The sequence below is a fragment of the Pithys albifrons genome, chromosome 1 (assembly GCF_047495875.1).
Source record: "Pithys albifrons albifrons isolate INPA30051 chromosome 1, PitAlb_v1, whole genome shotgun sequence".
Taxonomy (NCBI): domain Eukaryota; kingdom Metazoa; phylum Chordata; class Aves; order Passeriformes; family Thamnophilidae; genus Pithys; species Pithys albifrons.
Window position 1 is genome coordinate 26,528,310 of NC_092458.1, and position 27,811 is coordinate 26,556,120.

The 27,811-nt window shown below is 43.4% G+C and overlaps 2 protein-coding genes and 1 long non-coding RNA gene across 4 annotated transcripts in view; 2 read left to right on the plus strand and 1 right to left on the minus strand.

The window, feature by feature from the left end:
* Window positions 1-34: 34 nt before the first annotated feature.
* Window positions 35-15,684, plus strand: LOC139668412 (uncharacterized). Its single transcript, XR_011697053.1, has 2 exons — window positions 35-331; window positions 13,987-15,684. It is a non-coding gene; the product is annotated as an uncharacterized lncRNA (long non-coding RNA).
* On the plus strand, window positions 2,451-9,462 carry CHST7 (carbohydrate sulfotransferase 7). The gene has a single exon (XM_071547970.1). The coding sequence runs from the start codon at window positions 2,766-2,768 to the stop codon at window positions 4,170-4,172; it is 1,407 nt and encodes a 468-aa protein (XP_071404071.1). The 5' UTR covers window positions 2,451-2,765; the 3' UTR covers window positions 4,173-9,462.
* An 8,053-nt stretch (window positions 15,685-23,737) lies between the features above and the next one.
* Window positions 23,738-27,811, minus strand: part of SLC9A7 (solute carrier family 9 member A7) — a 71,081-nt gene continuing 67,007 nt past the window's right edge. For both annotated transcript variants that reach the window (XM_071547989.1, XM_071547979.1), the window contains one exon: window positions 23,738-25,506. In XM_071547989.1, the coding sequence (XP_071404090.1) occupies window positions 25,258-25,506 (249 nt within the window). In that variant the 3' untranslated portion in view covers window positions 23,738-25,257. The remainder of the gene's footprint in view (window positions 25,507-27,811) is intronic.

A 27,811-nucleotide genomic window follows, 5' to 3' on the forward strand; every position in this document is an offset into this window, starting at 1 on the left:
ATCCCCCTTATCGGTGCTGAAGAGAGAACACATTAGTACAGAACTGAAAACCAAGAAAAGAGAAAGCCAGTCTCTTCTCAGCTCTATTCAGACCAGCAGTCCACTCCCCAGCGCTCAAATTAGGTACTACTTGTGACCCCTCAGGAAGGCTGGAGCTCAGTGATTTCAAGCCTAGCTCAGGCACCTGCTGGGTGACAGAATGAATACTGGCTTTCCTGGAATCTCCCCATGACAAAAAAGCCCTCACCCACAACAACTGAAGTAAACACTTAAAGCCTAATCCTCTTGCAGCAGAGGAACCATTGTGAAGGTGCAGAACAAAACATTTACTGTAAGTATTTTTTTGGTTTGATAATCTTTTAACAACTATGGTTGTATCTTTACTAACAGACAGTAACCTGTAGTAAAGGGATTTGCATCTCTCGGTTTTTCTAGAATAGTTGCCACACAAGTTTGTAGCTCCATTGTCTGACAAAAATCATAGTTTTATTTCTATGGTTTCTCATCTGTCTGATAGACTGTCTTACTCTATGAGACATTTGATTTTTTTTTCAAGACAGCTTTACTTTATTTAGGCAGATTTAAGACCTTAATTTTAGACAAGTGTAGGTCATAGACACCAATAAGAAATTACTTTAAGGTAACATATAGCAGTGTGGCTCCTTGGTCAGAAATGGTGCTGATGCTACTGCCAGCTCAGTATTTTATTAAGAGGAAACACTCCAGCATCTCAGAGTTATCCATTCTCATTTGCACTTCTCAGGGTCCTACCTTGGTAAATCTACCCAAATTACTATTTTGCATGATGCCACACATGTCAGCTACACCACAGACCCCTCTCAAAATACTAGATATGCATGTTCTTTGGATAGAGGAAGGGGTTTTTGGCAAGACTGTGACCTGATTGGCAAGTGAGTATTTATTCTGTTCTCCTTTAGTTGCTTGAAGGTCTAGATGGAGTCCTGCTATTTACCGAGTCAGAGACACTGGTGAGTATGAGTGTGAGATACTGGTGGATCTGGGTGTTTAAAAAGCCCAGAGCCATGATGAATGTAAGCAGTGAAGTGTATGTTGAGGCAGAATTTCCTTTCCAATGCTATAATTTCTACACTTTTCTGCTTAGAAACTTACAAGTCTTGTTTGGCACCATGTACTCACTCAGCACACTATAAAGGGCAAGAAGCCCAGTCTTTAACACTTAATTAACAGGGGTCAAATAAAGCATTAGCAGACAGACTGCTGGCTCACCACCTGGACAGAAGCAGGCTTTTCCTCTCACATTGATTTCTGCTTCTTGTACTTTGAGAAATTTAAAATAGGATTATTCTTTAATAACTGGAATTGACATTATGTGCAGCAGCTTCAGACTGTGTATCTATATATCTGTACTACAGAAGGAGCATTTTTAGAACCCATGTAACTAGTAGGTGGTTTCTGCTCTCTGTTGCATGTAATATCGCTGATGAAGGCTGTGTCATGTGTCTTACCACAGGTGAGTATGTACCACATAGACTCTCCTGGGAGTCAGAGCATCACACATCGAGGGCAAGAATTGTGTTATTCTCTCTCAATTTCACTCTGCACCCTACTTAAGTATTACAGTATTTTACAGAGCATGCCACCTATTGCTAGAGGTCAGGACAGTCAGTAACTCCAACTACACCACCAGGAGAATGGGCACTTCGCTTTCCTGACAGCTGGATACCTTAACCAGGAACCTGGGATCATCGTTCATCTCTTTATGTGAGCAACTTCCAAGGGCAGACAGGGGCTGAGCTGGAGATTTTGAGACTATACATCTGAATTTAAACACCTGAAGTCAGCATCTTGTTGACTCTCCATCCCACAAGAACTTTATTTAAGCTCTTAGATGTCTAAAAGACTAGAAGTCTAAGTTTGAGCCGGTAACTTTATGCTCCTACTTACTGTCGTTAATAAGAGGAAGGTTATCAGAAAGCTATCAGACATCCAAGACAGGCTGACTGTCCCTCTGTGGGTGCCCATTTCTTCCGACCAGCTGCAAGGGGTGACCAGCTCAGTAGGACATGGAACTTTTAGATGCCGGTATAAACTGGAGCAATGAGTCATGATCGAGATGTCCGCATCCCATCAGCACACACACGTAGACAAAAGCGTGGCTGAGAAACCCCGCAGCTCTCTACAGCGCCAAACTGCAGCATTCCTGAAGCTCACTGCAGATTTTAATAGCTGTCATCCATCCTAAAAATGTATTTGCACCACTTCGAGTTACTGTAGAGTGTTGCGTGTTCTCTCTCTGGAGCTCCGGTGAATAGCAGGACAAACCGCTCCTGCTTGGGACACCCTCGGCTGCTCAGTACCTGGCCTGGCTAACAACCCCCCTTTTCGGTGCGCCCCTTCCCGGGCGGGGGTAACTCCTGCCGTGCCGAGCCCGCCCCTCCGACCCTGCCCGGGGGGAGGGAGGGAGGCCGGGCGAAGGGCGGCCCACAGCCCGGCGCAGCGGCAGCAGGAGCTCACGCCCCGCCGCCGGCGGCTGCTCAGGCGACGGCGGGGGCAGGTGCGGGCGCTTCCGCGTCGCGTTGCGAGGAGGAGGAGGCAGCGGCGGTAGCGGGCGGCGCGGCCACGGCCCCGCGCCGGGCCGGCGTGCCCGTGGGCGTGCTCCCCGCCGGGGAGGACCGCCCGCCGCCCACATCCCCGCCGCCGCCGCTAACTTTGCTTCTCTGCAAAAAGCCGCCCTCCGACAGCCAGAGTCGGCAGAGCCCCGGCGGTCCGAGCCGTCCCCCGCGATGAAGGGCCGGCGGCGGTGGCGGGGCGAACACCGCCGCTTCGCCGCCGTGTTGGTGCTGTACACGCTTCTGCTGCTCCTGCTGGTGCCCTACGCGCTGGACTACGGGGCCAGGCGCGGGCGGGCGGACGAGGAGCCGCTACTGCGGCGCTGCCCCAGCTTGGAGGAGGCGCTGAGCGAGTGGGGCTGGGAGCAGCGGCCGCCGCTGGACGAGGAAGAGGAGGAGGAGGACGAGGCGGGCACAGCCGGGGCGGCGGGTAACGGCACCGCCGTAGCTGCGGGGAAGCGGCACATCTACCTGCACGCTACCTGGCGCACGGGCTCCTCCTTCCTGGGGGAGCTCTTCAACCAGCACCCCGACGTCTTCTACCTGTACGAGCCCATGTGGCACCTGTGGCAGGCGCTCTACCCGGGGGACGCGCTGAGCCTGCAAGGCGCCCTCCGCGACATGCTGCGCGCCCTCTTCCGATGCGACTTCTCCGTCCTGCGCCTCTACGCCGCCCCGCCCGGCCCCCGCGACCCGCTGGCGCCCGCCCCGCCTGCCGCCGACAACCTCACCACGGCCAGCATCTTCGGCTGGCGGACCAACAAGGTGATCTGCTCGCCGCCGCTCTGCCCCGCCGCCCCGCGGCCCCGCGGGGAGATCGGCCTGGTCGACGGCGCTGCCTGCGAGGAGAAGTGCCCGCCGCGGGCGCTGCGGGAGCTGGAGGCCGAGTGCCGCAAGTACCCGGTGGTGGTCATCAAGGACGTGCGGCTGCTGGAGCTGGGCGCGCTGCTGCCGCTGCTGCGGGAGCCCGGCCTCAACCTGCGGGTGGTGCAGCTCTTTCGCGACCCCCGCGCCGTCCACAACTCCCGCCTGAAGGCGCGGCAGGCGCTACTGCGGGAGAGCGTCCAGGTGCTGCGGAGCCGCCACCGCGCCGAGCCGCGGGGATCGTCCCGCCACCAGCAGCAGCATCTCCTGCTGCCGCCCGGGCTGCTAGGCGGCGGGCGGGCGTCGCAGCCGCAGCACCGCGCCGAGTTCTTCCTCGGCGGCGCGCTGGAGGTGATCTGCCAGGCTTGGCTCCGCGACCTGCTCCTGGCCCGCCGCGCCCCGGGCTGGCTCCGCCGCCGCTACACGCAGCTGCGCTACGAGGACCTGGTGCGGGAGCCCCGCGCCGAGCTGCGGCGCCTGCTGCGCTTCGCGGGCCTGACGGTTCCGCCCGCCCTGGAGGACTTCGTGCTCAACATGACCCGGGGAGCCGCCTACTCCTCCGACCGGCCCTTTCTCATCTCCGCCCGCGATGCCCGGGAGGCCGTGCACGCCTGGCGGGAGCGCCTCAGCCGCCAGCAGGTGCGGCAGGTGGAGGCGGCATGCGGCGAAGCCATGAGCATCCTCGCCTACCCCCTCAGCGGCGGCGACGCCCGGTAGCACCTTCGCCCCGCGTCCCGGACGGGCCCGAGGGCGGGCGGGGGACTGTCGGGCACAGCTGAGCGCGGGGGTTCACTGCTGGCACGGTCGGCGCCCACTTCGTGGGCCGGGCGCTCCCTCGGGGGCAACCCTGGCTGAGGGACACCCGCCTCGCCTCGGGTACAGGCAGAGTGGCAGGGTCCAGGCCCTCCGTCCCTCTGCAGCTGCAGTGGGGCTGTGCTCCTTCTGGGTTGAGCACAGGGGGATCTTTTATTTAAGAGAAGGGTTTGGTAAGGAGTGTTAGCTCTGAGTACAGCATCAGGCTCAGAGCCTTCTCAAAGTGAAACCATGATCGTGTACAAAGCACAGGTGTACTTCAAAAAAACTGCATCAAAACTTAAAAGTCCCCCAAATGAAGACTCTCACCAAGGACCTAAGAGGGCCTGGAAGGTGCTGCTGTGGGAGCATTGCCCTCCCTGAACGCTGAAGCGCGCTCGGCTCTGCCCTTCTGCTACCGAAACACGTACAAGAGACTTCTGTGAAGTCACTGCAGAGGTCAGTGGAGGCCTGGACGGGCAGGAGGGTGCCTGCTGCAGGGCAGGACTTGGCTCTTCTGCTCCCAACCTGCTCTGTAGGGTGATCTCTGCCCCTGCAAGTTGCTAATGCTGTGGGGAGGGGACACTTGCTAAGGGACAGGGAACCAGGTCCAACTCTGTCCACTGTTTGGAGCAGCAGTTGTGCAGAGAGGGTAAGCATTCTCCTGATTATGTGTTTCAAAGATGTTTGTGGCAAAAATCTTTGTTTTTCAAAAGAAATCTGTAATTCTTTGGAAAGTAGGATTTTTTTAATATATATTGATACAGTCTGGTGATACTCATGTGAGATACAAGTGATTAATATGTTTCTTTGGGACACATGTAGGGGGACTGTAACTGGAAGGCAAACGCTTGATGTTTCTATTTTGTTTTCTCGGTCAGTGCAGGGAATCACTTTTCTTCCATTGCTTCCGGGCTGACACATTGTGCCGTGCACAGGGTCCTCCTGGTCACATCCCTTCCGAACAATAACATCCTCTCAGCTGGCAACGCCTGGACAAAGCAAATGTTTCCTAAGAGGCTAAGGCAAATTAATCATGAAGTTCCCAAATAAAACCAAATTAAAAAAGGAAGAAAAAAACAAGAAAAACCTTAAAGTTTAATTTTGGATTTTCCTGCAAATATTCTGCAACTTATATGAGAAGGATGTGCATTGTGTATCTGCAAGTACCTTTGTTTCTTAATTTCTTAATGTGGGGACAGAAGGTTCAATTGGAATTTAGGGATGCAGTTTCCTAACTTCATAGAGACTGCTTTTGAGTCTGTCAGTGTTTAAATGGCCCCACAAGAGTGTACAGGGTTATAGGAATGTTTACATGCAGTCTTCGAATAGAACCCATGAACATGAACTTCAAATTGAGGATAATCTGGGTTCAGGAAGAAAGCAGTATTTCTATAGAGTGCTGGAAATAAAGGCAGTTCAAAGATGCTACATTATCTTGGAGTAAACATTTCAATTGCAATGTAGGTTTTTGTGCTGAGTGTTCTGCAGTAAAGTGTATCAGTGAGTTAGGATGAACAGTATTTTTATGTCTTTTTCTTCCCTGGCCTTCCCACCTGAGAGTATGTTGGCACAAGAAGCAGGTTTCTTTCATTATCTGACAGGAAAATGTACTTTAAAAAGTGTTTTTTAGCAAGTCTACCATTTCCCAGTAGCATGCTTCATACAGTTCTGCTTCCTTGGGTTTCTGTTTGCATTCAGAATTACAGGGGTTCATTTTGTCCTGGAGCAACCCTGTGTAATATCTAAGGGATGTTTCTGTATTCTCTCACAGTGCCTGTGACACCAAAATTTATCTCTAGGGTTTCTGGCAGCATTTAATAATGGTATTTGTGTAGATGGACAATAACTGTTGATCTGTGTCAGGAAATCTATTTTGGAAAGCTTCTGAGACTACATCCAGCCTGGCCTGTACTGACTGGTTTGGGAAGAAAATAAGATTTCCATGCATGCTAAAAGACTATATGGTACTTATTTTCATACATTGGATGGGACATTAAAATCCAGTATGTCTTGTTGATTTTTTCTTAACAAGCTGCAGTCACAGAATTGTATGATGCAACTGTTAAGCATTCGCATCAGCTCAACAGGGAATCTCATCTTGCTGTTTTGCGTGGTAAATGTCTTTCATAAATTTTTAGAAATCTACTCTTAGTTTCACTTACAATCATTCATCATGATGAAGAAAGAAGTGTTGCCATCTAGCTTAACTTGATTCTTACAGCTGGGAAGAAAGCCATTAATTAGTATTTTCTGAATCAGTTTCCATGTTTGAACTGCAAAAATGGTGAAAGGTCTAGAGGGGAAACCACATAAGGAGTGGCTGAGGCCACTTGGTTTGTTCAGCCTGAAGAAGAAGAGACTGAGGAGAGACCTCACTGGTGCTTAGAGCTTCCTCATGAAGAGAAGAGGTGCAGACTGATGTCATGTCTGTGGTGACAAGTTACATGACTCAAGGGAACAGCATGAAGCTGCATCAAGGGAGGTTTAGGTTGGATATTAGGAAAAGGTTTTTCACCCAGGGGGTAGTCAGGCGCAGAACAGTCTCCCCAGGGAACTGATCACAGCACCAAGTCTGACAGAATTCGAGAAGCATTTGGACAGTGCTCTCAGGCACATGTTGTGATTCTTGGAGTTGTCCTGTGCAAGGTCAGGAGCTGGACTTGGATGATCCTTGTGGGTTCCTTCCAGCTCAGGGTGTTCTGCGATTCTATCATAAATGCATTTTCTGTATAAAAATTATTTCTATCAGCACATGTTGTTCACAAGCCTAATTGCTCTTTATTAGTGACTAATTTAATTTTTTCTCATCCCAAGCTGTTCTTGTAAGGTTGGGTTTTCTTAATTTTTGTATAATGCAGAGAGGGCTCTTTTTGGCAAAGTGTACGAAATATAGCAAGTGCAATTTGTGGTTTGTATTCAGGGTGCCTGAGTTCTTTAGAAAACTTTTTTAAAAATCCACAGGAAATATCCAAAGCTGAAAAAGAAGTGAGTAGCCCAGAGTGGGATCTCAGAGCAGTATGTGCAAGAGTATATAAGGCTGGATGACAGTTGCTTAATGACTTCAGTCACTAGAAGACTTTCTAAAATTTCTCAACCTAAAGAGGGCAACTAAGGCTCACTAACAAATGCATCCCATTTTTCTCTTCAGGCTGTTTTGATGGCATTAGAAATCATAATTCAGGATGCTTACAGCATATACTTGTTGGTCCTGAAACTCAGCCCTTAAAGGAAAAACAAATGTACTGTTAAATGTCAGTGTCAGCACTTATCTGAGAAGACAGGAACAGATCTGATTAGGCTGACCAGCATGGAGTTTGGAAGAGGTCTTTGGAAGTAAGCAGAACTTGCTGAAAGCAGTACACCTGTGGTTAGACTGCACTTTGAGAACAGCTGGACATTTTTGGCTGGCCATTTTGAAGTAAAGTCACAGTTCTAAATGATGTAGAAAACAGAGCCCTAATTGCTCTTTTAGAGCAAGGGATGGCATGATAAGCAAGGGAACAGTAAGCACATATTTATAGCCCACCTGAACTTGGGAAACTTGGAATCAGAGGGCAGGACTTAGCCATAGAGTTTTAGTAGTTCCGACTGAGATTTGTGAAAATTGTCTACTTGTGCTAGGTTAGATATAATGGATTAACAACTTTAATGTATTAAGAAGTCAAAGTGGGAAATGGGTGCAAAACTGTCTACTCCTCACAAGATATCTGTCATCTGTTCTTACTTCTAGTTGCCACACATCTACCTTAAGGGAGGTAGAAACTTGAGTACTGTACTTCTTCAAAAAAGGCTGTGATATTTCCACACTGGAATTGTTAATTGCTCTTTTACCTCATCATCTATGTATTTAAGTTGTTTCTTTTGGGGAGGCAAATTGTACTGACATAATTGTGGGAAATGCTTAAAGTCCAGGGCCAGGAAATACTTGGCCCCTGCCTTAATTTTACTCCTTAGAACATTACTGATGGAGTCCTTGTAGATATCCACAGTACATACTTGCATACTTCAGGTACAATATAAATAGTTTAGTATCAATTGCAGTATTTAACAGAAGTGTTAGAATGGTTGTGGCATTACTTATTTAACACTTGCAGTATTGCATGGGTCATTTTAGCCCCCACCTCCCATCTGTTTGTGCATCAAGAAATGTCCTGAGTTTCTGCTTTAAGTTCTCAATATCACCACTTTCTGTAAAGCCCAACCATAAAAAAAATCGTGCAGAGTTTCTGGATTTATTATGGTAATGCAGTTAAACAACTGAAACCCTGAGAACCAACAAGCCCAACAACATGTTCTATTCCTTTCTTGAACACAAAGAGCTGTCACTGAGACTCTCTAATGGTGCCTGTCATTTTTCGGGGTCACCATGCCATACGTGCAGCACTGGGACTACCTTAGATGTTATTTTGTCATTCCTATTTAACTTGACATGACACCTACTGCAATGTGGAATGAGATGGGAAAAACACTATTGTCAAACCTTGCACTGGCATTTTTGAACACCCCATTGGCAGTATGTCTGTGGGGGGTGGGGGGCCAGGATATGGATTCTCCTGCTCTTGGCTGTGGTTTAAAGAGAGGAATATTAGATCCAAACCTGTTGATGTGGTGGGTTTTACTGATGAAGGGACCTGTTGTTTGTTGCTGAGATGTATCTCTGGCAGTCTTGTCTCTGGATAACAGGCTGGAAGTTGATTAACATTTTAAGACTTGCAGTCTGTCTGGGTATTGAGTACTGGGAAATTCTTGGTTCCAGCATCATTTCTTGCTGTTGTTAAGTGGGAAACTTGTTGCCCTGTTTCTAGCAGTCCAGCTTTGCCAAACTTCAACTGTACATAGTCTGAAAGTCTTTTGTCATGAGCTTAAGGTTCAAGACTCTTAAGGGAATTTCAATCAAAACCATGAATATTCTTTTGGACTTAGGATGTGGTGGTCTTTTGCCTGTGTTCAAATACACTTGAAGATATTTCTTTTAAATAATTTGTCACTTCAGTGCTTTGGGGCAGGAACTCCAGCTGGGGATAGGAAAAGTGATCTGTGTAGAGGATGTCCCCTTTGTTCTGCTTTTTTTAACCTCTGCCTTTTATTTTGATTTCGCCAAATATATTAATGTTTGTATAAAATGGATAGCATGTGTTCAGTAAATGTAGTTTTGGTATGTGTGTGTACCTTTATTTTATACCAAATAAAATCTGCATTGGTTTTCTCTCCAGTAAGTGCGCACAAACCTCTTTCATTCCCATAGAAAGCTCAGTATAGTACAAGATACATGACAGTGGGAATCAAAACCATGTAACTATGGCAGGGGCTGCAGCACTGGGGCTGAGCAGGGAGGAGTCTGCTGTTCCCACTGATGCCTTCTCCCCTAGCCTCTCTTTCCTTGTTGCTGGCATTCCTAAAGAAGAATCCCAAAGGAAGTGTTCAGCTTTCCAGTGCTTAATAATGGAAAGGACTGTAGGTGAGAGGGAGAAGATGTTGATGACAGATGGGGTACACATAAGTAGATAGGGAAAGAAATTGCCTTTTAATTGTAGAAAGTGGGATTTTTTGGGCAAAGAGCTTGGGTGTGAGAGGGGTGTGGAACTGGGTGATGAGGAGGAGCAGCTGTAAGTTGTGACTGGTTTAATTGGAAAAGGCTGATAGGAGTATGTGTGAGGGAAGGAAGAAATGTGGAGAGAGGAAGCTGCGAGGAAAAGTAGGGACCAGGAACTGCTGGGCTGCAATGAAGTGCTGGGAATTGCCTCGAGGGCATTGTTTGGAGGAGACAGATGGAGAAAACTCGGGGGATGGAGAACAGGGTGAGTCTGAGTCGGAATTGCTTTGCAGGGGAAAAACTGGTAGCTCTTCAATGTCGGCTCTTCCCATGTCTCAGTTCAAATGGCTGTGCAGACGACTGGCGCTGGACCAGCCCCCAGGGTGGAGGGCTTGTCCACAGGACAACGGTGACTTGCCTTCTGCTATTACTTTCAGCCCACACAAACACATTCCTCCTGCAAACCAGACTCCTCTCTTTCCTTCTGCATAAGGAATTTATTAACTGCCCCCCTGCTCTCCTCGCAGCATCGGAGTGGGGCGCATGGGAAGAAGTGCTCTCTTGCAAAACGGAAGTTTGAAAGCTTAAACTTGTAAAAAGAAAGTCTTTGCCCACCTCCTGCTATTGTCAGGCTCAGCTTGTGAGTACAAGGTGTGATATGAGAGCTGTCTCATCCAGCTGCTTTTGCCTGAGGTGCATTTGGGAGTGCCTTAGCATTCACTTCTGCAGGGGGCATTTCCACCAGCTGCCAGAACAGAGGAATCTGGAGGAGGTCCTTGTCCATGTCCTTGGTTCAAGTGACAGATGTTTGCACACAGGATTTAAAATTCCCAGTTGTAGTAGTGACTCATGTGTGTATCGCTGATACCTATTGTTTTCAGTGTGAGCTTTTCAAAAAATGCCAGGAAACCTCTTGTATATGCACACTGTTACAGAGATGTTCAATGACTGCTGCAAAGTCAAGCACTGAGGGAGTCAGTGTCTGCTGCCTCCCTTTTCATGCCCCGTCAGTCATCGTGTTGGATTTTTTTCTCCACTGCAGCACTTGGTCAGAACACTCCTGGGGCAGGAATGGATCGTGCAACATGTCTGGCACCATGAGCAGTGCCTGGTCTGTGCCAGAAGTTGGAAAGTGTGCAGGAATCTGGTAGGAGACTGAAGGAGGTGAAAGGATGGAGGCAGTATCTCATGGCTGAGGTATTCAAAAACTCTCAGAGGAACTGGACTCAGTCCCTGGTGCCACACTGTCTGTGAAATGTTAGATAAATAAGTTAGCTTTTCTGAAGAGGCCAACTCTGTATCAGGCTGACCAAAGCTGAGTGACACCTCTGGTATGCTGGAGTTGGCTTTGCAGCACTGCTGTAGCAGCTGTCAGGTGTGCAAGTGTGCCTGGTCAGGGGGCTTGGGTGGCTCCTGGACTGACTCTGAACCTCTGAGCAAGCTAGTTGTGAAAAGGACAAATATATGGTGGCATTAAGATGTTCTCTGTCCTAGCCATCCAAGTTCCAAGGCAATTAATTCATATTTTTAAGAGATACAGAGAAATGTCAAGTGAAATAACAGCTTTCCATCATGGAGAAGATCAAGCTGTGTGTTTATTTAGTCTCAAAGTCAAGGTTGAAAGAGGACAGCAGTGCACAGCATCATGAACAGCAGTGTGGGAGAGAGGTAATCAAGTTATGAACAATGCTGGCATAAGAACGGATTTTTGTACATCAGCAATGAATCACTTCAGCCTGGAAGTTGGAAGAAGATGAGGTGTTTTTTTTAAACCATGAGAACAGCATGGCAGGAAGGGATGGAAAAAAAAGGCGACTCATTTTAAAAGACAACTCCTATAATTTAGAAATAGAAAGGAACTGATGTGGTAGACTATGATGTTATGACAAGATATGAAGCTGTGTGGGCCAGGAGCCCTGTGTCATTGGTGGGAAGTTCTGTACAGAGTGCTGAATTCTCCTGAGAAATCTGCTTTAATGTACAGAAGGACCTGAGCCCCAGCTTTGTACATTTTGTTTGTGCTCTGTGAAAAAGAGGCAATGCTGACTTCCATGGAAATGTTGTTAAATAGTTTGGTCTGGAGTACTCTGCAGTAGGTTAGTGTCTCATTAACATTTCCTATGAGGAAATCTCATAACTGTGCCTTTGCCAGTATTTGAATAAAATATAGTGGAGCTGTACAATAAATCGAGAGAGCACAAACCCCACACCTCTAACCCAGTCGTTTTGGTCCCATTTTTTTAAAATCAGAGTTGCTGAGGGGAAAGAAAAATCGGGGTGTATTTCTGTAGGCAAAGGCTGTGTGGTTGTTCACTTGCAATGGGTAGAAATCCCAGCTGTGCCAGCAAGTGCAGAGTGTGAGGCCACACAGCCCTAGCACTGCCCTCACTGTGGTTGAGCTGTCTTTGATGCTTTGCCATACAGCTGTGAAATGATTAGCCCCTCGTTTGTTTATGCACAGGCATGAAACTAGTTTCAGGTGTGCTCTGGATAGCATTTAAAGTGCAGCACTTGTTAAAATAATGGGAAAGGCTTGTAGGAGATCAGTCTAAGTACAGCAAAGGCCTCTCTGATGGAAGATTTGGAAATACTTCCTTGGCTTTTAACAGTCATTTAAGCTGCTGCTTGAGCAGGAAAGACTTTAGTGAAGTGTGTGTGTGTCCCATTTCATTTCTTTCTTTTTTTTTTTTTAATAAAGTCAGTTTAAGAACTTTTAGTGATACTTACTTCTATCTCAAATGGATTCAGAGATGAGAGGATGGGACATTTGTCACCTGTCCCAAGCTGTTCTTATCCTCCGTCAGTCATTTCCTCCATTATGTCAGTATGTCCACTGTTAAAAACTGTTCTGAACTATCTGTTTGAATTATTCTTAATTCAGTTTAAGCCCATTACTGCTCTTACTGGATACAGAAGACAGCTGGCTGCCACTGCTTTATGCTAACTTGTTCTTGTCACAAGAACTATAGGATTCTTTTTTACATGACAACAAACACTGCTAACTACTCAGCTTTTAAGCCTATTCATTTCCAATTCAAGTCACAATTTTACAATTTTTGTTTCAATAAAGCACTTTGACTTGTTCATCCTTTCATATTGATCAACTTCCATACACAAATTTCAGTTTTACCTTGATGCCACTAGATCAGATATCAGGTAAATATTTCAGTCATTTATATAGCCTCAATTTCTTGCATGAAAAGAGATACTTTTGCTTACCTGAAAATTGGTTTTCAATATTCACAAAGGTTTTTATGTCTGTGATGTGGAAACTGATAGAAAGCAGGACCCAACATTAATTTGCTTATTTTTGATGAAGGAAATTGCTGTGGTTATACTCTGTGGCAAATGAGGAGTTGCTTTAGCATGGATTTCATTTTGCACCTTAAATTGTAGATTTGAAACCATATCTTCCTATTGATTCTCTGTAAATTCTTTTAAATTATTTGGGCTAGTTGGCTCTTCTGAGAACTAACAGTTAAAGTGGTCACATTCAGATTGGATAATAATAATACCTAGCCAATTGTTGTTACAGTAAATTCAAAAGTGAGCAATTCAGATCTTTAGAAAGCCCTGTGAGACTGAGCTATCAGCCAGAAGCAGTAAAGAGCTCAGCTGCTGCTGGCTGATAGGGAGGAGGTTACTCCCCAAGAATTCACATAGTAAGAATTCACAAGACTCTGCAGGTGCATGAAAACAGCCAGGATGAAATAATATAAACATGGGACTTGTGAGAGATAGAGTTTAACCAATTGAAGTATCTGGCATGGTGGTGTGTAACTCTTTTAGCCAATAAGCTGTATTCCTAACCCTACATAAACTGTGTGCTATGTGTAATGTCTTCACTATGAATCTCCTAGATTGGTGTGAAGTCCAGTTCTTCCACTGCTTATTTTTAGTTTACTTTAGCCTATATTTCTAAAACTTTGCTCCCTGATGGGAAAGGAGTTAAAGTATTGGCTGGTAATAGAGGTTATATGTAGCTGCCTTGATACTTCTGCACCAGAAAATGTCCATCCTGCTGCTTTTAGCTCCCTACCACAGGTTAACATGTTGCTTGTAAACTGGAAATGCTTACCTTCAAGGAAGCAGCTAGTGAGCAATTTTAAGACTGCATAAATTTGGCTTATTTCTAAATTGAGTTTCAAGTTGCTTGGAGCTGCTGAAGTGTGTCTGGTCATGCCTGTACCTACATCTTCACAGATTCCCACCAGGAGGAATTCCAGTTCTGAGGCACAGGGCTGACCCTAGAGCAGACTTCAGCAGGCAGACACAGAGAGTACAGAGCAGTACTCACTACAGAGCAGGTGAGTGATGCCCCAGTCCTCATGGCAAAAATCCTGTCCTTCAGAAGAGTTAGGCTTTGCCTTTAATAAAGGTTATTAAAAAAAATTTTAGTATTGCGTGGAAGAAGAGATCTGGGGATAAGTGGGAGAGAAATCTCTTGTGATCTGTTACAGAACAGCTAGAAAAATTCTGAGTTAGATATTTAATTAATAGAGCTCTTTCATCTTCTAACAATGCTTTGATCTGGGGAATGCCCCAGCAGTCTAGGGCCCTACAGAATAATTCCTGAGACTTATTTCTGAATGCCTGCAAGGCTTCATCACTGCTCTACCCATGAAATGTTCATTACAATATTGAGTGGTTTTAAACCAGTAAAGGTAAAAACCATCTAGGAAAGGTCATAGTTCCTCCTTAAACTAAACCAGCTATAGTATTAGAAGTATATAATAGTGAGCAGTAATTTGAATACCTGTGATATCATAAGTGCAATTAATACAGAGCAAAGTTTGCATCCTTTAAAATCCTTTACATCCTGACTCGAGAGTCAGGTTTTGGAATAACTGCCAAAAGGTAAAATTACATTGATATCATAACCAAGTGCTTTCATTTATGCATAGCATTATTCTCCAAATCAAGTGTGAAATTCAACAAGAAAAAAATTCACATCCATCTTTGCAGATTTTGTGAGTTAAAGGCCCAGTATGGATCACCTTCCTTTCAAAAAACTTTTTGGATTTTTTTTTTTTAATTTACTGCTGCCTCTGCCTCACACAACTATAGCATCTATATGGAAGGATGCAGCTATGGATAGCTTTTAGTACCCTGAAGGTAGTTTTGTTTACATAGTGATGCAACACCTAATTCACTCCTAGTGAAGGGAGGACTATGGAAATTTGCTGGCCTTCCCTTCTCTTGCCTTTCTAAATACCAATAGCCAGGGCAAATTATGTCTTGTCATGTTTATTTTTGCAGCAGGTTTTTACCAACATGGGTGTTACTTGTGCCTGAGGAGACTTTCTCCCATGACCCATTAGATGAACCTGCACTATGCACCCTGGGCTCCCCTCTCTTTCACTGCCTGAAGCTGCTCAACACTGCTGCTTCCTGAAGGTCTAAACCCAGATTCCTGCTGTTGGCTGAAGAGCCCAACTGAGCTGGTTTCAGCTGGAGTAGAGTTAATTTTCTTCAGGGCAGCTAGTGTGGAGCTGTGTTTTGGATTTGTGCTGGAAACAGCGTTGATAACGCAGGGATGTTTTCCTTATTGCTGAGCAGTGCTTGCACAGGATCAAGGTCTTTTCTGTTCCTCACCCCACCAGCCAGCAGTCGGGGGGGCAAGAGGGACAAGGAGCTGGGTGGGGACACAGCCAGGGCAGCTGACCCCAACTGGCCACAGGGTTATCGCAGATCATATGGCATCATGCTGGGCATATAAAACTACTGGAAGAAGGATGTGATGGCACTTGTCTTCCCAAGTCACCATTATGCGTGATGGAGCCAGCTTTCCTGGAGATGACTCAACATCTGCCTGTCCCTGGGAAGCAGTGAATGAATTTCAAGTTTTGCTTTGCTTGTGTGCACAGCTTTTACTTTACCAATTAAACTGTCTTTGTCTCAGCTCTTAAGTTTTCTGCCTCTTACCCCTTCAACTCCCTACCCCATCCCATTGGGGACAAGTAAGCAAGTATGTGTCTTAGCTGCTGGCTGGGGTTAAACCATGACACTGACCCACAGATACATACAGTTCAGATCCCACTGTTCAGCTAACCCAGCTGGCACTTGGTTTCTCAAGGTCTGAGTACCAAGGGACTTATGTGGGAGCAGGTGGCTGGAGGTCCACTGCTGCAGCCAACCCCACAACATCTGTCTGGTCCGATGCCTAGGGAGCAGGCTGTCTCCAGCACAGTGCAGGGCACCAGGAAAGCTCTGCATCGTACTGAGTGCAACTCTTGTTTGCTCTTTTAAGACCCATCATCACCACACAAGAAAAACTCAGTGGCGTAATAGGACAGAAACAATATTCTGTACAGGATGACCAGCATACAGTGAGGGGTTGGGCATGGCAAAGCACAAGAAGAGCTCTCCTCATTGTAGTGTGAAAACTAAAAGCACTGCTGGAAAGACACAGTTGAAAGTTCTAGAAAAAGACAGGTAGGTTTCAGTACTGTGGTTGGTATTGAAAATTTCATGCAATAAACCACATTTCTCTCTATGGCTGGGGCATGTGTTTAATTACTTATCTTTTCTAGAATAAACATGTTTTCAAGATAGCTGTAGTCTTACCCTGTGTTATGATTTCTTTTTTCAGATTTTATGTAATCATTTACTGTTTAAATTCTATTTGTTATCCATAACAAGAGAGCAGTCTTGATTTTGTTTAAGATTTTTAATAGGGATGGATTTGATAGTTTTATTTCATTGATCAAATGGCTCAGGATATATAGTGTATTTAGAAACAGTCACATATTCAAGCTTTGGGAACTGAATGTAAGCTGTTAGTTTTTATTCTTCTTAAAAAAAACCCCAGTTCCTAACTTCAAAAACACACATGGCTTATGTTACTTCAAGTGCTTTGCAGAAATCACTTTGTCCTGGAGTGTGGATTAGTTTAGCAGGAATAGTTTTTACTTTGTGAACTCAGTCTTGGTGAAGTAAATAGATTAACAAAATTCAGTTGCTTTGTGAATACTGAACTAAGAGCAGAGGTGTACTAGTCTCAGAGCAGAAGCAGCATCAGATTGATAAACATCCTTTATTGGTTATATTTAAGAATACACAGAATGGCAGCAGCAAAGAAAGTCAGTGTGCAGAATGTCTTCAGCTGTTCAAGCAGAATTTAATTCTGATCACCATCTTCTTTAATTATTTCCACTCCTCCCTTGTTTGATCTAGTTAAAATATTCCGCTGATATTAGCACACTGAAAATTTACTGACCACCCTTAAAAAGTTTATTTGTAGAAGGCAGCTCACACATATTTGAGGAAAACGTATTGCAAAACCAGAAGATGACTGATTTACTTGGATTGAACAACAACAACAACAAAAGTTGAAAGCAAGTAGCATGAAAAGCACCAATTCTTGGGCTTCCTGAACAAAGGGGCTCTGTAGCTGAGGCAGGAAATAGCTGTAATTCTCTTAGATCTCAGTGTCCAGGATAGCAGTTGGTAATGTTGAAGAAGAATCCCTTTCTCATAAAATAAGTTCCGAACTTCAGAACTCACCTGATTACAAACCTACAGATTCTAAAACCTACTTCTTACAATAGAACACAACATGCCCCTCACTTTTAGGCTTACTGCAGAGCTCCCCTTCTTGACCAGAGGGTGAACTTCAGAGCAGGTGGCAGTTTGCTCTCCCTGAAAGCTGTCAGAGGTATCTGCACTGCCTTGTCACTTTGCATATATGGTTTGATGGCAAATCAAAATCACAGTCCCAAATGTGGAGCATCCATGCTGTTCAGCCAAACTTTCTGCCTGGAAAGGGTCAAGAACTACCTCCTGAAATAAACTCCACGCTCTTAAAACCACTTATGTTTGACCAGAATGGGAAAGTAGAGTCAAAATGCAGCAACTCTTAATGACTGGAGACACTGCTTGCAACCATTCACAGGGAAATGAGACTAGTAGCATAAGATGGGTTTCACATCCTTCAGCTGGGACTGCAGTATTTCATGTTCAGATTTGCTGACTCTGAGAAGCATACTGCCATCAGAAATTAAAGAAGTGAGTTACTGCATGTGAAGTACAGCAAAGCCCTCAGATTGCATCACTGGAAAGAGGAAGACCACCCCTGCTCAGAGAAGGTCACACAGTGAGTAGAAGCCTTGCCAATAATTCCACCAGGGAATGCCTATTTTTTCAGTGTTCTTGTGGAAAAAGTGCAAGGCACAAGGGAAATATTTATCCCGAGGTGTAAGTTCCTGTTTTCATGAAGCTGAAAAATAATTCTAATGTTAACTGGTTGCTACAGTAGAAAATTCCTCATTTTGTATACAGTTACTGGGTTTTTGGTGTAAAATGCATGATAAGATAACACAAGAAAAATAAGACTGTCATGTGGTGTCTTACAATGGAACTGGCACACTGCCAAGGCTCCACCTCATGTCATCTCAGAGGACTGGCAAAGCCACCCAGGCATCACTGCTTTGGGCAGCACCAGGAAGCACCTCCTGCACCAGCCCCTCAGCCCAGTGTCTGAGAAGAGAGGAGTTAATACAAGGTGTCTGTTTCCAGCTTTCATTTGTTTTATTGCAAAATCCAGACTAGCTTTCTGCATGCATTTGGAGGGGACAAACCTCACAGCAGTACCTGGCTCAGGCTAGCAGGACTTAGTTCAGGGAATGCCTGTGTCAGAGGCCAGGTTTAGATTTGGACTGTGTTCACTGGCTGTTGTTGGAACTGGTGGTGTTGGAAGTGGTGACTTTTGAACCTATTGATATGCTTTTGAACAGCCAGTTTCATTACTTGTGTAGGGTAGCAACATTGCATTTAGTTTTGATTTGCTGCTTCAGGTCAGTCAGTACCCTCTCATTTTTTTTTTATTTTAGTATTGAGTGAATCTCCATTCTCTGCTCTTTTTCACAATAACATTTTTTTTTATTTTACAATACTGTATCAGATCTTCCTTTGCAATCTCTTCTACCCAGCTGAAACAATTTTATTTCTCAACACAATGTTTACTTTTAGCTGTGGCTTGCAGACCTTCCTATGATAAAAAGATATCAAAGCAACTGTTGGATGCTCCAAAGTGGGAATAATTACTTAAGATTTTAAGGAAGGGAACTGCAAATCTATTCTGTACAGTGAAAAGAGCTGAGTTGCTAGCTTTACCTTGAGGTAAGGCCTGACAGTATGAACCCTTCTCACTTCTGAAATAAAATACAAAGTTTTTAGGTATGTGTCAAGCCACAGTAAGTTTTGCACTACTATTAATCAAATAAGAAGAGATTACATATTTCTGACTTGACAAGTACAGCCTTGGTATAACTCAACATGAGACAATTACCTCCACAAAAGCTTCTACTAACTTGTACCTGCCACTTCCCAGTGATTCCAAGGTCTATGTGAAGTAGGGGAGTACTAAGGAGAAACAGAAAGGTGAAGTACTTTACTGACCTATAATGGTAACACCATCTTCATATCTAACCTGAAACTTGTCGACAGAGAGAAGCTCCAAACAGCACTAACATTTCTTCTCTTGAGAAAGGAATGCTTGGATGAAGCCTCAGTCAGGAGAAGCAAACAAAGCTGAAATTACTGCAGTATCTTATCCACATGAATGAATGTTTAGCTGAGTATGTACACAAATTAGCAGGTGGCAGAAAGCCCAGCAGGTGTTTATTCCCCGTCCTCCTTTACTATCCCCACAACATGGAGAGCTTTCACATTTTGCTTTTTCTCTCTGCCCCACCCATTGTTGATAGTTAAGAGATGGTCCCTTTCCATTTAACCTCATTAGGATACTGAGATCCCAAACTAGGGCTCAGAGCACCTACACTCCAATGGTGTGCTGAGAAACCAGACTCTAGCACTGCAGAGAGTTGCTGTCCTCCTTAAATCCTCACCACTTCCACTGCAAATATTGAAAGGATGGTTGTTGCTGTAGTTGTCAATACAACAAAGAGGCTGTATCAAGGGATACAGTACTATAGTGGAGTTCTACAAGCCTCTGCTTAAAGCAATTACTTCAGTGTTGTTAAAGACCTTTTAATACAAGAAACAGTGTTTCTCTCTCTGGAATAGGACATAGAATAATTACAACCCTACTCAACAGCATTCAGACCACCTCCAGCTTGAATCTATCATACCACACAGGATTGAGGTGCTTCAAGGGAACTGAAGTGCCAAAAGTTTTGAACATCTGCCACAGCAGTGTTGGTCAGGACAGCATTATATGCTTTGTATACCTACTGCATTTTTATGGTGGAAGTAACCTTAAGATACATCTTGCAACCTTACTGATATGTTCTTACCTTAAGTGATAAGAATTATGAGGATGGAAAACTGATAGAGATCAGGTTAACGGCTGTGTCTGATTTTGAGCATTATAAACAGACTGGAACTAATAAACAGGAAACCTGTAGCACCCATCCTTTAACTGCAAAGGAAAGGCACAGTAGCCTCTCTCACTTAAAAGAAGGAAGCAAATTTGAGACATCCTTAGATGGCTTACATTCTCCCTGCTCCACCAAAACCAGCTATGGATCATATGATTTTACATCCCTAGCTTTACTTTTGATAACCCAAACTCAAATCAGACAAACTTACCTCAAGTGACCCTGTGTGCTGGAAGCTGTTATTTCACAACAGCTATTACTAATCGGCTGATGCGATCCAGAAGACTCTCTTCTGTTATTCTGCTTTTTGGTATTAATCTGTGTGAACATCAAGACATTCAAGCCAAGCAATTTAAGACTAAAATTCAAAATCAGGCAGTGGATGATAAGCTCCTTGATTAAACTAAAATCTGGAAACAAAAGTCATAAATATGTTACAACATGGAACTGCCTGACCTACTTCTCTGTCTCTGTAATAACAACTTCAGAGACTCTACTAGTCAAAAAATAAATTCAATTTATTTCTTATAGGCTGAAGTTAAGTATTTTAGCATTGCATCAAAACCCTTTTAAGTTGAGCATCCACTTTCTCTGAGGGAATGCAAATCTGGGTTTTTTCCAATTAAAAGTGGGGAAATGACCTTTAATTGCAGTATTTCAAATTATTGCCATTTAATTAATCAAATTTGCATAAGTTAGCAATGCAGCATAGCTTTGAAATTGTGCTTATGCACAAAAGTGAGCCTATTCTACCTCCCTCCCTTATTTTTTAAAATTTGTATCTAATGCTTTTATATGTGGTGCTTTCAAGATACAGAAGGTTAAAAACCACAGGAAACAAGAGGCATCAGAAAATTAAATGAAAAAAACATTATGTTAATGAAAGCTAGAAATAACAGAAACATTTTTAGCTTTCCTAGGACAAATATTGTAGTTCCTTAGCATGCACCAATGTAAATCCTTTGTACTCTGTACTACTGTACATGAACCTGGGAGGGGCACTGGCTTTGTCCACACCAGCTTCGTGAGGTATTAAAAAAGCCAGGACTTCTCTTCCTCCCTGCAGATACCTATTTCCACCAGATAGTCCCCCAACAGAGACACTGCAGGCAACTAATAAATTCTTCTATTCCAGTAGAAATTATAATGAGCTGTCTCTCTTAGTTAACATTCAGTCCCTAGATGAAACTTCAGACCTCCTAGCATTTTGGAGGTCTGCAAGTCCATGTGGGGTGGTGCAAAATAGATGATGATTAAGAAAGTAGTAGAAGATAAAGACATAGAGAATAAAACAGCCAAACCAGATACATAACTTTATTTCCTGAAAATCTGAACTGATTCTAATATTTATTCACTTTGTCACAACTGTTTAATTTCCATAGTAAAAGCTTATGTAAGTTGCAGGGAACAACAAAAAAAAAGATATGAAATGTCATTTGAGTCTGCAACACAGATTCAAATATGGTTGGCCAAGCATTTACATCCTGTTTATTTGTATGTACACATATTTCTCATACTAACATTACCCTAGAACTGCTTTCAAAATTACTAAAGGTGTTTTAGATTCAAGAAAACATAGTAGTAATGTTGAACTTGAAAAAAGTTCAAAGTTACTTTCCTTGCTCTGGAGTAGAAGCAAGTCAGTATAAGCCTTTCATTTTGTCATCAATTAAGATGGGGTAGTTTTATTACTTTTGCATTATCCCACTGCCCTTGTTTTAGGATAGTGTGCAAAGCCTACGTACCATCTCAGCATTTAGGTCTGCAAGAGTAAGAATAGTAATTGTTTACAATGCTGTTCCCACAGTAAAGCTGCCTGTTTAAGTCATTTCCTGGCTTTGTAATTCACTGTTTCCTCCACACTTTACTCCTCTTTCACTTTACAGACTTGTTTCTACTGAAGTTATTTTTCAGAAGGGCACTCCCAAAAATTCCAGAACAAGAAGCATCTGTGGTTTCTCACTGCACTGTATTATACTCTCCTCCCCAAAGCTGGGAAGCAAGACCCTGCCCCTGCACTGCAACTGAGGTTTGCATGGGCTGCTTCTTACAAAGAACATTTTCCAATATAGGCACATTTGAATTTTTTAATCTACAAGTTTTTCTCTTAGAAAGGTGTTTAACTTACTCAGCAGCTCTGTCCTGTTTTCTGTGATTCTGACCAAGATTGTTCACTGCCAGTCTGGGGTATTTACTGGCTTCTTTTCTGCTGGATGGTCTGTGCCTCCTGGTCATGATTTGTCTTCCATTGCTTCTGAGTTCCAGTGGGTCATGAGTTCAGTAATTATAGAGAGGAATACTCCCTAGTGACAGATCTGTAACTTCTCTGATTTCTTCCCCAAAAAGGTCTTCCCCCCACATGTTAAAGAAAAACACGCAAAGCTGAGGTTTCTGAGTATCCAAATTCCATTCCCACACTGGTGCAGAAACAGAGACCATGTTTGCCAAGGCTGAGGTCAAGCATGTTATTCCACTGAGCTGCCTTGGAGTTAGAAGAAACGCTGAACTTTTCTTTGAAAGGCATGTGAACTATATTCATTCCTGGGGGTTTACTGTTCAGAATTAGGCTAAAAGATGCTCCTTCTGACCAATATTGTCTGAAGAGAGACTGCAATTCAAGTTAAATGAAATTATACAAAAAGGACCAAACTTTCCATGCCAATCTGGCTATAAATACTAAAATCACAGGATCTGGCCTCCTAGCTATTGTAAGCTGCTCATGCTATCTATTAAAATTGCTAGACTTCCTCCTATTAGGTCTTTCCCTTCCCCCAGGAGTAAAACACAGTAGCTATCATTTAGTTAATAGCAGACATCATTTCAGCCTTTGCTTTATACTCACTTCAGATCAGCTCTTTGGATGTTCAGCCAAAAAAATTTTTTCTCTCCTCCCGTTAAAATTCCTGCAGTCCTTTCCCTAAAGGCAATTCCTTCAGTGTAAAAGTAAATAAATTTTTTTTGGCTTTTCATAGCCCATAAAACTTGCATCCTTGAAATAGGGCTAGACTTGGTCAAGTACCAAGTATGTGATATTTCACCCTTGTTGAGGCTTTATCAGAAAAGTCAGCTTACATTGCACAGCAGACATGTAGAGCACAGTGTAAACACTTGTCATGGCATTCCCACTTTCTGATAACTGGAGATCTGAGCATCAGAGCTACTCCTGAAGACAGCAGGGCTTTGAACACCCCTCACAGAAAGCACCCTCAAAAATCGTGTCATGCCCCTGTTTCTAAGGCTGCTCTTGGCAGTCACAGGATCTGCTCATTCCTCCCCAGCCTTAACTGATAAACTTCCTGTAGTCCCAGGGAAGTCAAGGGAATTTATTTTTTTGTGCAAAACATGAGCAACCCCAAAAACCAGTTGTTCTGCTCAGAGATTTTCAGCATTTGTTACTCTTCACCATTCAAGAACAGAGCTCAGACTATATTGTTCTTACAGTTTTTCCACAGAAAAGACTTCCGAGTTCCTTGTGTCTCTCAATAATGTGAGCCAATGCCCTTTACAAATTTACCTTGGAGGGACAGACAAGGAGGTAGATCACTCATCAGAGGACACAGGTGAAAGAAAGCAGACTAGACAACATGACTGCAATGTTTCTTTGCAGCAGTAAATTCACGTACCGAGGTTAGCCCAGTAAGTTTAATAGTTAAGGAAAAACAGAGTGGGTATTTACCACATACAATTTTATGAGAGGAACAACTGAAATGTCAGCAAGAAAAACACACTTTTTGGACAAACTGATATTACATCACATTAGTGGGCCACAGAACTCTTTAAAAAAATAAATCTTTTTGAGACATAAGAATGAAATCACATTTTAGCATGCTTTAAATAGCTAAACTGCTCTTCAAAGCATACAATTTTCAGCTATTGGCAAAGACAATGATTATCTCCTCATCTGGAAATTAAAAAGCATTCAGCAATAAGTTAACGCTAGCCTACATGTAAGTGGGCTAAATACTAGTCAGAGATTTTTCCCTTTTCACATTTACAATGATAGTACAGTTCATTGCTTCTGTAGCTTATATACTGTTGTGCAATGCCCCACTGAAGTTTCACATCTACTCTGCGAAAGAGAACAAGAGTAAACAGCATTTTTTTAGGATAGTCACAAATGGTAAAGCCAGTAGTATTTGTATTTCTGTTTAATTAGATGGTTGCTGTTTATCACACAAGAGAACTGTAAGCAGAGTCCATGGATTCTTCTGAGCAATATGAAACCTCACGGTTTCATGCAAGTTCAGTTCTGCCTCTCTCTCTCTCTCTCTTTTTTTCTCCCTCCTCCTATCTGCTGTTTTCCCCAGCCCAAGTTTTCAACTATTGTCATACCATTTAAGAACCTTAAGGGAAAGAAAGTTTTACTTCATGACTGCTACCCAAGAAAGCCTGGCTCCAAGCTTGTGTTGGGTCAGGTGCATCTTAACCACAGGAAGCTGGATGTTTTTCTTTTGAGGCACTAGAAGTTAGGTTAATAGTAATAGTCAAGTTGCCCAAAGCTAAAGGGACAAGTAGCTCCCATTGCCTTCCTAGTTAAACAGCTGGCCAGCAAGGAAATCTTTTTTCCCCCTTTTTCCCTGAAATATATTAAGTACAGCTTGCAGTAACAGGTTCCTCAGTTTTTCACTCACATATCTGTAGCCTCACAGTATTCTGTCCTGCTTCACTTTAGTTTCCTCAGCCTCAGGAGAGAAGGAAATAATGGCTCTCTCCACATTCAGATTCACACACATCCTTTTTTGTCTCACAGTGGTTATCAAGTTTATAGTTCTTCTTCCACATTCCCAAGCTAAGCCAAGACAAGCTCAGTTCTGTGACAATGTTTTCATTTACCTCTCTTCAGAGAGCTGCTGCAGCTGGACAAGACAATTGCAGCATGCTAGTTATACTTGGATTCAATATGCAGTTCAAAAGAGGAGAATGACCAGTTTTCTCATTTGTCTGTTTTCATACATTTAGAAAACCCCACTTGTCAGCATCTTGAGTAAAAAATAGGTGACATCTTCAGACCCTAGTCAAACCTCTTATGCATGTTCACTTGTTTGAATAAACATCTCCACCTCAAGTGACACGGTGGCCTGCAGTCTTCCTTGATCCATTCACAGAGCAAGAGTTATTTTTACTGAGTCAGTAATCATGCATTGTATTCCAGAGGAAATACTAGCCGGGTCCCCCTGCTTGTTACTTCATGATCTGCTGCTCCCAAATCACGTTCCAGTGCTTCCTCTGAACTGCTTTTTGTTCTCTTGCCATCAAGGCTAGTGGTAGCTGTGTGGGGGCCAGAAGAACCATTTGCAGTTATTGTTGTGTCACCGTATGTCACAGTAAGGTCACCATCATTCAGAATAAAATCAGAATCTTCTTCTCTAAGCTGTTCCTGATTCTGAAAAAAAAAAAAAGAGAAAGAAGAAGAAAAATCTTTATACAGTGCATACCACCTTTCTTTGCCCAGAAAGTAACCAAATAGCAGAATTTGCCCACGTATCAATACAGAAGCAGTAAGCAGTAAGGCTCCACAGTAAGAATTGTTAAAAATAACCTTGAACCCAGTGTTTGCAAATCAGCTTACTGATCCCTGTATAACTACTGCTGCTGTGGAGAGATGAGCGGGAGCTGAAGCCAAGAACTAGGTTATGAAACTGGTAACCTGGGATTTAGTAGCACTGGAAGTACACCAGAAGAGACACAGGAGAGATGAACAGTACACACTGTATTTTACAGGACAGTTAAGAAGGCATTACAGGAAAAAGACTGGAGACCGAGGAAAATTAAGTCACTTCAGATACAACATCAGAGTTGCATCTATTGCTAATTAGCCAAATTCATTAGTAAAAATTTCATGTGAGTGGCAAAGAACCTGTTAGGCCCAAAATTTTCATATTCAAGGATTTCGCAACAAATTTTTGTTATACATCAAGAATTAACAATATTCTTTCAAACTATATGCTTACTTTTACCTGCTACTAAATAGAGAATTATTTGACCTAGTTCTTGGGAATGCTGCTGAGCCATAAAAAAGAATGATACAAGAAAATGCTTGCTTCATAGTTTTGTAACACAACAATGAGTTTTCATACATTTTCTTTTCAAAATCTTATAAGAAAGTGGCTCATGAAAACCTGTGAATTTATTTTGGCAGAAATGGGTTGAAATATGTGATCAGAGACTAGAAATTGCTGAAGCATAGCAAAACACTTAGTTTCTCTACACAGCATAATTACAACAGCAAGCAACTGTGCCATAACCGCCCCTGTTTAACATGGTCTTGGCAAAAGGCAGAACAGCTGAAATGGTCAGAAAATGGGCTTTACTTATATTTAAAGAAAATTTTATCAGTACTATAAACTGGCTTTCTTGGAACTGAAAGCAATTATTTGTTCACATGAATAGCTCCATACTGCTTAACATGAGCTGAAACGTAAGTGTGTTGCTGTTCTCCTCGGTAGGCTGGACACTGATCAGGCTAACTTCTCAAAATACCTAATTTTCTTCCATTGCTGCAAAGGAAGGAGGGCACAGGCCATGTGAGATAGGATGCCTGTGTTCAGCCTGAACAGAAAGCCCTGACTCTACTGCAGAACAGGAGTTCAGAGCACTGGTGATAGAAAATGCTGATTAACCTGTCCATGATGAAAATGCAGTGCCTGGCTAGGGAAAGCTTCCTGTCATTATGTCAGAATGATAATCAGCCAAAATAAAGCAGCAGAAGCCTCTAGATGATACAGAATATTTAACTATGAGGACTGGTAGAGGGGTCAGGAGTTTGCCAAAACCAACAAATGAAATGGTGCAATTCAGTGTTGGGTTCACAACAAGCCCTACCTACAATGAATGCTAATTTTTCAGGATCTTCATGGTATCCAAATTACATCAATTGATTTTTAGTGCAGGGTTAATGTGATAGACAGTACTGTTCCCAAAGAGCAAATACAGTTTAGGACACTTGCTTTCTTCGATCATAAAGAAAACACTGAACTACTGGCACCATCTTAAAAAGAGAAAAGCCAGGATTTAAAGGGTTTGGCTATAGTTGGCAGAATCAGTCTTTACAAGCTTTTAGATATAAAAAACCAGCCTGAGAAAAAAGACCAAGATGATTAAAAAAGGTACACCAAATAGTAATCCTTTTAAGAAAATCTGATATCCAGATATGCAGTGTTTTGAAGAAGAGACTTTCAAATAAAGCTGAAAAGCAGAAAAAGGAGCAAGAAGCAGGCAGTTTGTGACTGTTGACTGATTATGTTTTAAGAAGTTGAAGAAGCTGAGAGGCTCTATCATGTGCTCCCTTTCGTGGTGCTTGCCCTTGGAGAAGTACCAAGGGGAGGAAGGCAGGGCTAACACTGAAGAGTATTGCAATAACAGGGCCACGTGTGAAGTGGCTGCAGCAAGATCCCAAAGCACCTCCTGTCTCCACAATGCTATTGAACAGAGTGTCCTTGCAGCCACCTATCAGATAAGAAACTGGTAAGAACACACTACACTTGAGCTTCCCCAAATGGCTGGAAAGCTCTTAGAAGCATGATACTGAAAGGAGAGAGCCACAAGCTTTGTACCACATAGCAAGTCCTAACTCAGTCTTTTCTGATTTGTTCCAGGCTATACTTACATGTACATAAACATGATCAGTTCCAGAGAAAACACTTAGCTTTCTCTCAAGGTAGTGAACAAACATTGCCTTCACTTCTGAA

Bases quoted from the DNA above. Each gene is read 5' to 3' on its own strand.
- CHST7 (XM_071547970.1), top strand. From the start codon at position 2,766: ATGAAGGGCCGGCGGCGGTGGCGGGGCGAACACCGCCGCTTCGCCGCC.